Here is a 15488-nt window from a genome sequence, read left to right as displayed (position 1 = left end):
GTGATACACGCTGACGGAGATGCGTGATAAGCGAATGCTACACGAGGTGCGTCTAAGCTGCGGCTACAGTATTTTTGATGAAACTTGATCTATGAGGCTGATTAGACAATTTTTTTCCACCGATTTTTTTAACATCTTCGGAGCAATTTCAATGAATTCCTATTGCTTGATGTTTAATCTTGACTCATTGACTCATGCATGCGTCATTTTTCCAAATGTAGACATTTTGTTTCACGTGCCTCCAGAGAGAAGAGACAGAGCCGTTCTGCTTTTAAATTCAGGATCATTTTCATCATTTTTTGTATACTTTTATACAAAAATTATACCTATTACAATATATATTTGTCACAGCTTTAAATTTTGCTATAAATTCAGAGAAAAATGAAATTTTGCTATACAATTGTAAATATAATTTTTATGTGTATATTTACGAATAACTTCATTTATTTACAAATGACATGATGATCTCATTCAACAAAATTTTTCCCAGCTCTTTCACCATTAAAATTCATTATATTGCTCTGGTCTCCTATTTGATGCCATTCTTACCCTCCCCGTACGCCATGTATAGGTGGTATCCAGTCCACAGTCTTGCGTTCCTTACCCTACCCGTACGCCATGTATAGGTGGTATCCAGTCTAAAGTCTTGCGTTCTTTACCCTCCCCGTACGCCATGTATATGTGGTATCCAGTCAACAGTCTTGCGTTCCTTACCCTCCCCGTACGCCATGTATAGGTGGAATCCAGTCTACAGTCGTGCATTCTTTACCCTCCCCGTACGCCGCGTATAGGTGGTATCCAGTCTACAGTCTAGCGTTCTTTACCCTCCCCGTACGCCATGTATAGGTGGTATCCAGTCTACAGTCTTGCGTTTCTTACCCTCCCCGTATGCCATGTATAGGTGGTATCCAGTCTACAGTCTTGCGTTCTTTACCCTACCAGTACGCTATGTCTAGGTGGTATCCAGTCTACAGTCTTGCGTTTCCATAGCTCACCTTTGCGTCGAGGGGCGCGGGGGCGGCGCGGTGTTAGGGGCAATAGTGAGGTCAGTGCTTCAGTTACCGCGCTGTCGTCGTAAGGGGAGCATGCGCGTGTTTGCTGCGCCCTCTGTAACCAGTGACTCTCTGGGCACTTGTCTGATGTGTAAATGAACAACATGCAATAGCACGAGTTGTTTTGGAACGAACACGATTTGAGATTAGTTGTTAATGATCCCAGTGACAAAGAAACAAACATTACAGCAGCATTAAACAAATATTGTGTTAATTATATTTTAATGCGAAAATCAGACGAGCTCTGACACATTGTAGCTGCTCTCTCGTGACTCTCACGTTAAAGTTCGCAATTTTTTCGGGCAAGTTTTTTATCGGAAACTGGCTTGACTTTCGTGTGGGCTATCATTATCAAATCTGATCTATTAATATATTAAATCTCATCTACACCGGATTTATCGCCCTGAAGATGATTACAGCGAGTCTTCTAGTTCTGCTTGTTGCGGCTGGTAAGTAAATCTCATAGGATGAATCTAAAATTATTATACGATTGTTACTAAAACTTATTTTCTATAAAATTATTTGAAATCACGCGTATGTGGATCAGAAGATTAGATTTTACGTTAAAGTAATTAAAAATCAGAAGTGGCTACTAAATTGTTGGGCATGGGAATTAATTTTCATTCAATATATATCAAAAATATATAAAATGACTTCTCTGTAGAATGCAAAACGATTGCAAACTATGTTTCGCTAAATTCGTTTTCTATATATTTTTCTTTTTTATTTAGTATATTAAACCAATAAGATGCAAGTTGTATATAAATGTATACATTTGAAGAACGCAAGGCTGGAATTTTATTTTACATATACTATACTAACAATAGTAATGTAGTTGTTGTTTAATTTAGTGGTTATGTTAACACAATAAAGGATAAAACACATTATACACAGGATACAATAATCACAATTCGGTTCCAGACACGGACATTAATGTTTTCTTAAAAAATAATCGTTAAAGCATTCAATTTTATTAGAAGTTTCATCTCGCATTTTATAATAATTATAAAAATCCTATATTGATGTGCTGGCGATGACGGCTAAACGGTATCGTGGGGAAGCAGCATTTCTCTAGCTGACAAACTTTGTAAAATTATAAACGTAGGAAAATAAGCAGCTAGCCATTATAAGGTACAGTTCATTTCCATTCTCAATATTTCCCAATTATCGCTTATATTATAACATTTCCCAAGTTTATGTTGAATTGTGTCATCATTAATTTCTGCTCACAATATTTCTATTACTTACACATTTATCAGAAATAAAAGAAGCCTATTATTATATTGCACCGGTTCATTTCCGTCCTACGCGTATCTTATATTTCCTTTTTTTTAATTTTCGTTCTTAAAATGTCTACGTAATATGAAATTATTTTTTGTTAGTGACAGTAATTATCCTGGCTAAATGTTACGTTGTGTCCGGCCAGACTTTGTTTCCATGCTAATTAGACTGAGAGATGCGTTCCATCTTTACATTAATGTTGCTTGGCACGAAATATATTAACGCTGTTCGCTTGTGAAACATTTGCGAACATTTTGCTTCTTCTCTACTTGAATATTTTTGACTACTGGTGCAATACTTGTGTAATTGATTAAGTTGGTTCATAGCTATTTAGTTAGGAATGATGTTATTGAATGCGCCTGAATGCTAAGCAATGCACATTCATTAGATATATATGTGTATTACGTATAAACAAATTCCTCGGTTTATCTCTTTTTAAAGTTTTCAATAATTATGATGAGTGAACGGCTAACTTTCTAACTAGAACTAAAATTGTGAGACTTTTTTAATTCACCAATCCTAAACTATAACAAATATTGAGTAATGTGAACATCGGGGCCCCCGCAAAGACCTATAACTTACCTAGTATGTAACCACCACTTAAATACCATGTAAATACCACTTAGCTATCATTTAGCTTCCATACAACCACCTCCTAATTACGACATAACCATCATATAAATACCATTTAATTTCCATACGACTACAATACACATTACAAGCAATCACTTGATTTAATTGTATATATTTGCAGGCGATGAAATTATTTTTCAGCAGTAGAATACACGACAATACATGTATTATGTATCGTCTTCTTCTTAAAGAAAAATTTTCTTAAATCATTCTTTGCGTTTCACTAAAGCTGATGCCAATCGATTATAACAGCTAGCTAGAACACCACAAAAATCGGGTCTCAAATACGTTGCAGTTGCAAATTTTTTCTATTCAATTCATCATATTCGCTGGATTTGTCTAAAAAAACTCGACAGAGATAGCGGAAAATTCACAATGAAAAACAGTAAAAAATGTCGTTTTAGGCATTTTTCACGCTCATTTTTTTAAAGTCTTAAGATTTATATTTTCGAACAATTAGACTACCGTCTACCGCCTATAGACGAAACCAACTATCCATGTTCATTCGTTCTCCGAGGTTATCATTCAAAACTTCCACTGATCTTCACTTTCGTCTTAGAAAACGCATTATTAAATTTAAATATTTTCTGGACGTGCTTTATTTTATCTCGTGGATCGATTTACTGTCATCCAATTATTTTGCCGTATAAAGTATTTCAACTTACCTGGAACATTAATAGTAATAATGTCAATGATATTAACCATATTATATATCTTCCTATTTATAACCAGTTGGGTACTCATATAAAATATGTAAAATCTCCTCTATTTAATTTTAACCTACAAATTGTTGTTGACTGACTTACTTGGTGAAAAAGTCACTATTTCTAAAACGCAATTCCAATTTTCATCAGAGGTAACATCTTCTCAGCTTGTGAAAGATCAAATATCCCCCATCTTTTCGTAATGCTATAATTAACCCTTTTAGCAACATTTAACTGTGAAGCAACAATGTTATGCTGACAAAGGTTCCCTGAAATCCACTTACATGCAATTCTTGAACTAATATTGGCATGTAAACTACCTCGAATTATTAACATTATAAAAATCGAGCACGTCACCCACCTGGGTAAATCAATTTGCTTAATTAAAAATTGGAAAAATTTGATACGTAATTGGCCAGGTACGAGTGAATTTGGCCAGGTACGAGTGAACTTTTTGGAATTTCAATGAAGTTTGTTGAGTCGTGAACCTCGATCAGTTGCTATATGCTATACAGGCGCAGATAATCAAATTAATGTGCGTCTGCCATTGATTTGATTAAATAATTGAAAACTGTGGCCAAATACATGTTATATTAATCAAGGATCATGCTGCATTAGTTATCATTCCCTGTGGATAGTTTAATTTATGCGATGCACATCTATGTTACTAATTGCCTGATGTTCGAGTATATCTGTTGAGAAAATATTCATGTATTTCCTGCCTGAAATGCGAGATTTGAGAGGAAATTTGAATTGTAAAAGTTCTAAAATTGCTCGGGTTTACTGCGAACATTTGCTCTGCTCTCGAAATTTTCTATATAGATTTAACATAGTGCAAATTTGAACATATGAATGAGATTTCGTGGTTGATATGACGATTTATACATTGACATATCAACGAAGACATTTGAATTATTTATCGGCGTTCCATTGTTGACAGAGAGTTTTTTCGTCAAACCAGAATATTTATAATTTACTTGAGAAAGTAAAATTTATTGATTATTTAATTTCTCTCCTTGGATAGCATTACAAAATTTGTTTATTTATTTTCTAATTGCATGCCAACAAAATTATTAAAAATTTCAATATAATTTATTGGGGTACGGTTAGGTATATCTCCTTTAGTATTTGGATGCTGCTTTACCTCCTTATGTATTTATACGGTAATGTCACCTTTAGTATTTAGGTACCGTTATATCTCCTTAAGTAGGTAATAGTAACCTTAACTCTTAATCACAATAGAGGTTAAGATCGATATAACAATTTAACAATATAACTTTGGTTATAGGTATATATGATATTTGGGTGTTATTTTACCTATTTGGAAACGAATTAATTATTTCTTATAGGGCAGATAAGGGAAATGGTGCACACTAAAAGCTGAAGAATAATGAAACAAGTTTGCGAACTTGTCGAACGTTTCAGGTTGCCGGCAATGTAACGGCTTGTTTTAAATAGATTATAATAATTTAAAAGATATATTTTTTAAATATTTCGAGAATTATTGCTGAGATGACCCAGTGACCCTTTGCTGAAATTTTCGAAAGGTTATTTGCTGAAAATTTTCAGGGTCTGTTTGCTGAAATAACCCAGTGGCCATTTGTCGAAATTTCTCAGGGTCCATTTGCTGAAATCACCCAGTGGCATTCTGCTGAAACGATAAAGCAGACATTTGCTGAAATTATCCAGTGAACTTTGACTGAAATGAGTTAGTGTCTATTTGCTGAAAGAAGGTAAGTGACCATTTGCTTAAATGATCAAATTGCCATTTGCTGAGTGACCCAGTAACCAACTTAATATTAGATTGAGCGAGCAATCAGAGTTTCGTCGTCTCGTTCTCAGTTCAGGTAATCGGTCACTGCTGGCGTTGGAAATTTCGCCATTAAATCATTCTAAAATTAATCGCTAATAATCCTCTAGTGCAGGAGGTTGCCCAAGAAATATGTTCTACAAATCATTAATAGAATACATGAGTTAACGTGAATTAGGGGAACATGATTTCTTTCGCGCAATGTGATATTGGTTCATTCTCAGGATATACTGTACATCCAGAATTTCCTTCTCACATTCAGATTCGCCGAATCTTTCGAGACGGAACACGATTATAAATATTTTTAAAATACAGATTGATTTATTCTGTTTAAATAAGACAGATGTCTTTATTGCATCAAATTCAAGTAAGCTTTTCTAGGTCGTTCTTGCTACGATATGCGTTAAAATTGATTAGAAAGTATTTGCCTCTGCGTTTTCCGTATAACAAAATTGTCTCTATTTATTATTATGAGAAATTTATTACTGCGAGAAAATTTGTTATAATTTATTGCAAAATCTACCGTTTAAGCTGCAATTATGTGACATTTGTTTATTAACATTCTGTCTTGAATGTTGCTTCTGACATGCATCAATGCATATAAATTCAAGAAATAGATTAATGATCCCCGTATTTAGCTCAATAAATTTTGCCTCATAACTTATTCACATAAAATTCCCAAATGATCCTTATTAAACTTTTAAATTTATCACTGTAATCGTGGCTGCGGGTAAACATTGTTTGAAATGAAGAGCCACCCAGTGACCTCTCTTTCGACATTCTGAACTCAACGGTAATCATACGACAGTTTTTATTGAGTATCCAGAGAGTCATTTGTAAATTCCCGTTTATTTGCTATGGGTTATACACTGCAGTCTAGAATTACAATACAGAAAAAAGCCGCTCAATTTGTAGCGGCTGAAAGTTATTCTTCATGCATGAAGCTCAAGCTATTATTTAGTTTGTAATTGTTCTTCCGTGTCGACGCTCGGGAAAGCGGAATGTTCTTCAAAGTGTTTTATTCCGTTTGTTTTTCTCTCAACGACGATTAATTTCAATGGTTCATGTTCGATATCTATATCTTTAACTATACTTTGAAAATTATTTTTTGAAAAACTTTAAATCTTAATCAAGTTTTGAGCCTTAGTGAAGTGATTGTAGACTAGGACTGACGCATATACAAATAAATATTGTCATCGTACTGAAAGCGCCTCATCCACTGTTACCCAGTTTATGCATAACCCGGCACCGTTTTGACAGGCGGTATACTCGTCATGTTTCCATTGATACTGAGTATAAATAGAAAAAAAAATGTTTAATACGGAACGGCGCTGCGCAAGTCAGCTGGCCGCAGTGAGTCAGCCGCTACGGAGCAGGTACGTCCGTTTTGCAGCCTACATGCGTAATAAATGCAATAATGAAACAAATCGACCTGTTTCGGAACTGGTGGTTTCAATTCTGCGGCGCTACTTTGTACCAACCGGCTGATGGTCGTCGAGCAAGTGTATATTGAGCAATCGAACGGCTAACAGCAATCGAACGGCTAACAGCCGATCGCCAATTTTCTCCCAATAAACGTGTATAAGTCCACGGCAGTGCAACAACTACTGTTATTTCGGAGCTTTGTTTTGAGTGCGGCTTCCTAACAACTACGATATAAACTCGATCGTCTTCTTCGCTCTTAAGGCGAGAGTCACCTGAATTGTATTTTGGAATGTGAGAGTTGAGCAGTTTTCAGTTACTGGAATTCTGTTTTATTCATGTGCCGTCATGAATTCAACGGATCCTTTTGTCGAATTTATATATATAAATATTTCTGTTTTATTTTTAATGCATAGCTTGTTATTAACTCGAAAAATAGGATCTGTTAGCACTTCGGAATCTTGTCGAACGGCCCCTTTCATTTTCAACTTTGTCAACAATGCAAAGCTACTGTGAATATATTCAATTATGTGTGTGAATTTCAGAACCACAATGACACAAGCGCGATTCTTTGATAATAAAATACGTGAGTTTTGGGTTTATTTTTTTTATCAAATTATTTAAATATCATGGCTGGGAACATTGTATTTCTGAATGGGCGCAACGATGGCTAATCTTGTATAAAATTTGCAAACGTTTGCATCAGCTACATCATCCGTTTTTATTTTGTTCGTGTATTTATGAGTGATAAATAATAGGTTGCCATTGATCTGCATTCGAGTCATATAATTCTAATCAATGCCGATTTAAGTACTCGTATTGAGAAGGGCTGAGACTCAAATAAATTTATGACAAGTTTTGGTCCATAGAAGTTACTATCATGAACAAATTCCGAATAAATTCTTGCCGAGAATGGTATAAATTATTTTTTTGTTAATAAACTAAAAACAGTGGTCTTGTATTAATGATATCAAAGGACACTCTTAAACGAATAAGTCATCCTGCAACTTGGCCCGCATCCACAGGGACCTCTTAAATTGAGTGATTCAATTGAGCGCCATCATAGGAAATTATTATCGTAAACCTCATAAGTCCTGACCAGCGCCGTCCCCGTCAAGTGGCCTCTCATCGCAGTGAAAATTTACAGGCGCGGCAGCTTCTGATTTGGATTACCAGAAGCTGGGGCGACTCTAAATTTTGTTACCCAGTGAAAATTTACAGACGCGGCAGCTTCTGATTTGGATTACCAGAAGCTGGGGCGACTCTAAATTTTGTTAGGGATCGCCTACTGCACTAAACGGGCTGTGGAAGGATGCTCTTTTTTGTGCGATGCTCGCCAGTTTCATCAACTGTCAGTAGAATAATAAAAAGCTAATAAGAACAATGTTTTAGTGTGGTTGCCTTACGAAATAACCTATTGATTAGTAGTAATTGTATAGAAAATCTTAAATTATATTTTAAATCTTTGTGTATATATAGGATTTAAATTAATTAAATCCCATATATTGAATTAAATATAAAATTTAAATAGTGACCTTTGCAATTGGTTTCCTTTAATCGAAATAGTTTTACTTAATCAAAATTGATAAACAGAATAGCACATCATAGCGGATGTGGTCGGTGATGTTTTTTAAATAAATAATGCATTTAGTCACAGTAACATGTTCCTCAAAATTTCCTTATGTGATTTGCTGGCCTTTATCCACGTCAGATCAAAAGCTGTTTTTCATCCAAGGTTTTCGTAATATAGTGCACTCCATTGTTTCTCCCTAATTAGTTATTTAATTGCGTTGTTCACGACTGGAAGTCCAGTTTTCTGGTGTGCTTTTTCATGCTTGCTCTGTGTTAAACGAGCCCTGTAGTGGTTTTACTGGACGTTAATTTTAAATTGACGAGATTTGTGGTCGTGCGTGTTATAAAATTTTGCGCGAATGTCAGCAGGAAACAAGTTGTGTTTTCCCACCACGTTTGTTTGCTTCAAGGTTGTCATAGAGAGATTTTCATCAAGAGAACATCGCTACTAAGCATCTGCAACGATTAGATCCTTGAGTTGAATAACAATTAGTGAGCTTGATTTCAATTGAAAGCTGTGTCAAAGAATTTTGAGCAGAACTAAAGAACTTTTATGTATTAAATAATGATTAATAATTATGTATTATTACATTTAGCAAAAATTCTTTTTCACGGACGTAATGCATGTTGAGCTCAGTTCACATGTTAACTACAATATTCATTATGGGAGTATTATGGTCGGTTACTGGATGGCTGCCAGACGGCCGTCTAAGCCTAGAAGATAGCCATCTATTTTGAACCTGGATCTGAGAATAATTTTAAATTGTTGAAGGTCACTGCTCTACCTTTGCTCAATTAAAATTCATGGAGGTATGAAGTTGTTAATTGAACTGCCACCGCTCTTCCTGTTCCGTGTAAAATTAAGGTACGAGTTCACTACTAGAACGCTTCGGTCAGACACTTGAGGAACGCTGTGGCCTAGTCACCAAGTTCTCATAATTATATACTTAGTTCGGGGCTTTGATGAAGTTATAAACCTTGAGGCTTGCCGCGTATCAACATGAGCTACAGTCTACAGTGTCTCCGGGAGCCCGCATCATCATAAACAATACGTTGAAAAATTGTCCGGGTTAATTGGTGGCCGCTGGTCAGTGGATAATTGTTAGTCGAGAATTTACCTCCTTCCCTAACAAAATTTAGTACTCTGAAATAGGCAGTACTCTGAAATAGGAAACGTTATTGGTGGCCGCTGGTCAGTGGATAATTGTTAGTCGAGAATTTTTCTCATTCCCTAACAAAATTTAGATCCGGGCAGTACTCTGAAATAGGGAATGCCTAGGACTCGGGGAGCACGTAAATCAGTTTATAAATGTCCGTTTTGCGGTCAACATTGGCATGACGATAACCAACACAAGTTTCACACGCGGTTTTCTTCCAACTCTAATGACCTGTTGTGATCAGTTCCCAATATTTTCAAATGTGTTCTACTAAAATTGGGTTTGCATGTTTTACAAAGCCAGGACTCGGGGAGAACAAGCCTACCCAGCTGGCAGCCTAGGTAGTCTTGGCCTAGCCAACTCTTGTTATTCTCTCATGAGAAAATAGAGTTGGTAAGACGATTCTAACTAGTCAATGATATCGATCGAATGGCCAAGCAGACCCAGAATAACTTTAATACGATTATAGCAACTCTGGGTGGAGGCTGAAGTATACCTTAATTTTGTTATATTTTTTCAAGCAAGAGAAATTAAGTGAAGGTATTGCCCAGTTTCGAGCCAATGTCGCTCTTTTGATAGAATTCTACTCCTGTAGCCGGAATTCGCTTCTAGGTGCCGCGTGATCAAGACCGAAGGACGTAATAAAAGACATTAAAGTCGTAAAAGCACGAAAATAAGTTACGGAAGGCGTCAGTATGACTGATTACCAAAAATAATAAAAAGGAAATTATTATGAAATTATGAAAGGAAAAAGAAGCTTAACAGTTTATTATAAGAGTGAGGAATAAACACGGGGGTTATTATTATTTATTAATGAGTTATTGTCATTATTATTAGCATTATTATCAGAGAGGAGTAAACACGTGGGTCAAAGGCTTACGCCACCAATTAATCCACGCGGACGGACGCGTTATAAGCCAAAAGGAAGAAAGACTTTGAGAGAAATCATAATAATTAAACTTAAACCGTAATTCGAGCACAACTTTTAAGTGCACTCTCATCACTCCACTAACATATGGGTAGATGAAACCATAGCAATACCATGTCAATTGATCAGGAGAAGCGTTTAAATATTTGCAAGACGTCGAAATTTAATTGTGGAAGTCTTTTAATTCCCCAAGATTTAGCGGTAAATTATTGTGAGGGAATTATCGAATAAACCCATTATGACCGCGTATTGCCTACAAGCTGTACGGTAATTAGTACTGTATTGTATTGAACAGTATTGAACTAATACTGTTCAAAGCCAATTTTAGCCAATAAACAAAAATTGGGTTTGTATGTAGTTATTACAAAGCCATTTTTAGTTGAACACATCTGAAAAGATTGGAAACTGATCTGATTACAACAGATCATTAGAGTTGGAAGAAAATCGCGTGTGAAACTTGTATGGGTTATCGGCATGCCTGAGAATATTAAAAAAAATATCGTGATCATTATATGTTATGTAAATTGTGTTTACTGAAACTGTTTAAAATGAAACATTCACCTGTAATTTTTTCTGCTATTCGAAAAAATGAAATAGGTATAAATTTGCTATATATTATCAGGAAATATATTGCAGTCTCGCTCGACTAGAGTTAGTGAAGGATGACTTAATGAAGTAGCGGAGTTACCCTCGCGGATGCTTAATGACGTTTTTAATTGCTTTAATTAAAAGGATGAGTCTCGTCATCATCCCTCATGTACGAGAATGAGGTCCTGATAGATCTATCATTCGGTCGAGGGGATGAATACTTGCAATATTATTGTATAATTATTTTTATGTTTGAATAAATTTAGATTGAATGAGTAATGGGAGGGTAAGAATAAATCATTTTATTTCATGAAAGCTAAATAAATCGAATATGTTGATTTTCTGCAATATTATTACGATGATGTATAATTATGTTCTGTATTGAATGACTAATGAGAGGGTAAGAATAAATCATTTATTTTATGAAAGCAATATAAGTCGATTATTTTAATTTTCAAATAAAATAATGATCCGAAACTGTAAATGAGTTGATTATTTACCGTATTATTAAAATAAATTTCTGCAGATAATTGAACTAATAAATTTCTGTTACAAAGTGTGTGTTGCAATTAGTGAAGCGGTATGTGGAAATATAACAAAAGTGTGATCGCAGAGGCAGATTTTTAAGACAAAATTCAGAGTTTGACTTTCGGTGATGTATAAATGTGATACTCATGCAAATATAGACATAAATGATTAACAATTTTTTGTAGATATTTCCATTGATTTTCCATTTAAAATTTCTCATAGATTTGCTGAATAGATAGCTTCTTGAACGTACTGCATTTGATACGTTTTCAGTTATACAGTAACTATAATTTATTGGGGCTAATGAACAAGTTCCGTTCCCAATACGTCATTTATGATTAAAAAAGTTGATATTCCAGTTAGCGGTTATATTTATGAAAATAAGCATCATTTTAAACATTGTTTATTATTACTCTACTTCTTTACTTATATTGATGATGAACATATTCCTTTCATTTATACGAAAAATATATTCTGCTAACTACCTGCAAGCGATATTTATTTGTTCGGTATGGTGTGATTTGTACCAAATGCACTAAAAATTTAAATGAATTTCGTTTCCAAACTTGTAGGCATTTGGGTATATTTGCTTTCGGTATGGCAAGCCCTGTACCAAATGCACTTCAAAAGTTAACTGAATTTCGTTTCCAAACTTGTAGGCATTTGGGTATATTTGCTTTCGGTATGGCAAGCCCTGTACCAAATGCACTTCAAAAGTAGCTAAATTTCGATTCAAAACTTGTAGGCATTTGGGTATATTTGCCTTCGGTATGGTATGCCCTGTACCAAATGCACTTAAAAAGTAGCTAAATTTCGCTTTCAAACATGCAGACATTTTCGTCATCTATGTTCGTTTCGTCAATAATTTAATCCAATGTGTGAAGCGTAGAGAGAAGAAATCTTCCTTTGCAGCGACAAATATCAGAAAGAAACATCATTTCATGCCGTGAAGCCGCAAAAAAATCCACAGAAGCGCATTGGCTACGGAAAGATTAGATTTCCACCAGGACAGTCACGCAACCAAGATTCTTGCATTACGATATTTTTGCTTCACAGTTTTTTTGTTCATCTGCTGACACTCTTATGTCAAGACGCTGCGGTTCAGGGCTAAGGTGCCAGTCAAATGACAGATTTTATTTATTGCCTTACCAAAATATAACAGTGTCTTACTTTTCTGTAGAAATGCTATGAATTTCTGATGCACTCCCTGAATATCTTGAGCAGTTCCCCATGATCGCCTCGGATGCCATGTTATCAGTGGTGAATGAATTGAACTTTTATTCCATCTGAAAAACTTTGTAATGGTTTCTGGTCGGGCGGCCGATACATCGCTCTTCTTTTATAAGGTTATCTGTAATTTAAATATCGTTTATAATAAAACCATAGATAATTTTTTACTGGTGCAATTCACATTTATATATATGACATGCGTGCTTCCTAAACTCCTAATTATTAAGACGCATAAGCCCCTAATATAAATGTGATTCGAACTGACAGATTTTTGATTTCAGTTATTAACTTCCTTGAACTCGATTCACATTTAGACTTTGGTTTCAGCATCTGCATTCAATCATAAATGAAATTCCACCTGCCTTTAATGCGGTGAAGTTTTTTGTTTACTTTCTTTTGCGAAGTTTTACATTTTGTATGACCTTTACACACATATTGGTCGAATAATTATTTATTATAAGCCTATCGATTTAAACACAATATAACAATGTTAAACTGTTGTATGTTTAATATACTTTAAATGTATAAGTTTGGCAGCTTTTGGCTATAGTTCCCTGCATTCCATGAATAAAAGTAACTTAACTTTTCAATTATTCATTTTAGACGAGCAATTTCAGTTAAATTATCTCTACAAGAATTTCTAGATGAGCGGAAAGGGGAACGATTTTTAGCTGCAATGCATTCTTGTACCTAAATATGTTCCTAGTATTGTATTCGAAATCGTTTCTTCCACAGTAAAACAACCAGTAAAAACCTAATAATAGTTGTACTAGTATAAATCCTTTCTGTTCACGTGATCAACATTTTCATAAGTTGCCCGTCGCAATTTCACCTTTTTATGCAAATAAACGGCGTCGAAGACTTGAATTTTGATACAGTAGTTTGCTTCATCAGGCTATCCCTTTTTAGCATTCATCCCGGTACGGAAGAAGACTGAACAAGATTTGCTTTTTTTTTGGTGCTCACGTGATCAACTTTTTCATCAGTTGCCCGTCGAAATTTAACTTTTTTATGCAAGTAAACGGTGCCGAAGATTTTAATACAATAGGCTGCTTCATCAGGCTATCCCTTTTCAGCATTCATCCCGGTTCGGAAGAAGACAAGATTCGCTTTTTTGGTCGTTTTTTTGGTGACATTTTGGTCGCCTCACACCGGGAAGTGCGGCCGAAGCGTTGATTGCAGATGCGGTTGTTCGTGCGTAGTCGATGCGATGGCGATAAAACTCGATTACATATTGCGCTCCCAAATTTGATGAGCGTAAAACTTGGGCTCCGAGGAGATTTTTTCCGTGCCTTTCATCATCGAAATGCGGATAACAGAAATTCGTCCGGGAGGACACGATATTGCTTCGATCGGCCGAGCTTGAATTCGAGAGTGGAATCCACGATTTGTACCCCTGATGAGAAGCTTTTTTTTTACCATAAAATGACAGCTAACAAAGAAAAACATGTGCTTATTTATCAAAATTCAGTGTTTCTTTACACGGAATATTTTGACGATATCATGACAACAAACGATTGCGTTAAAATCCATAAATAGAAAAGCGATGTAATTGTTCTTCTGCAGGTGAATGTTCAAAAACAACTTAGGGGCTTGAAATTCAATATGGAACGCTGTTAAAGGCAAGGTTTGTATCGATACATTTCAGTTTTTTATGATTTTGATCCAGGCACAATAGTTGCAGAACAGTATTTGCATAATTATGTGGATTTTAACATTAAAAAATCTTGTTTTGCGTGTCTTTACCTAGTAAACGTGAATTAAAACGGTGGGTGAGGAGGAAAAAATTATTTTTAGGTTTCTCGTTCATCGGCAGTTGGACAACTGAAACAACTTTGTAATTTGTCTGAAATTATTTTTTGTCAGAAATAATTTTTTTCTGAAATCTTTTTTTAAATGATGTAGTCATAAAAATTCATCGAATAAATGAATACGAATTTTCATTACTTCTCTGAAAAAGTCGCTCAGTTTTTCATCTTTTCCCTGTCGTCTCGTCGACGCATCAATACTTCAGACGTCAATAAGGATCTCGGAAAAATTAGCTCCAACGACACCCTAAGGACTGCCATTAGCCTGTCTATTTCGATCAGATCTGATGAAGAATCCTAAGGAATTACTCTGAGCAATCAGCAAAAATGATGACATCAACAAAATTAAGCCATATTGGACTCATTCCTTGAGGAAGTCTGGCCATATGAGATCAGAAGTCTGACTCGTTTTGAAAGTTTTTTGATACTGAATGTTCGATTTGGAAAAGTTCATCGTACGGTTAGGCCCATTTCTAATGGATCTTAAATTCGTGAACAGAGTTGAGCTGATGACATATTCATCTCGCACTAGAATTGAACGATAAGAAGTGAATTAGACCTTAAATCACTTGTAAGTTTTTGTATTTCAGGCCAAACGAACCTCGGAAATTTATGTTTCGATGAGTAATTTGTTTAGAATTTTATGTTTGTCAGTGAAGTTTTTGTTATTTTCGGTATCGTCCAAGAATGGGACGAATTCAAATTCCTTGTTTGTTAGGAATTTTCATTGTTTACTATACTAAATTAGATCCATGTGATAATTTCTGCGAAAGAA

At 35.2% G+C, this 15488-nt stretch overlaps 1 protein-coding gene across 2 annotated transcripts in view; it reads left to right on the top strand.

The window, feature by feature from the left end:
- Positions 1-1070: 1070 nt before the first annotated feature.
- Positions 1071-15488, top strand: part of LOC108667367 (protein amalgam-like) — a 109023-nt gene continuing 94605 nt past the window's right edge. For both annotated transcript variants that reach the window (XM_018154387.2, XM_018154386.2), the window contains exon 1: positions 1071-1501. In XM_018154387.2, coding sequence (XP_018009876.1) covers positions 1462-1501 — 40 coding nt within the window. In that variant the 5' untranslated portion in view covers positions 1071-1461. The remainder of the gene's footprint in view (positions 1502-15488) is intronic.

This window comes from Hyalella azteca, unplaced genomic scaffold, assembly GCF_000764305.2.
Source record: "Hyalella azteca isolate HAZT.00-mixed unplaced genomic scaffold, Hazt_2.0.2 contig400, whole genome shotgun sequence".
Classification (NCBI taxonomy): Eukaryota; Metazoa; Arthropoda; class Malacostraca; order Amphipoda; family Hyalellidae; genus Hyalella; species Hyalella azteca.
Note: the sequence above shows the minus strand (reverse complement) of the source record. Positions and strands in the feature narration are given on the sequence as shown.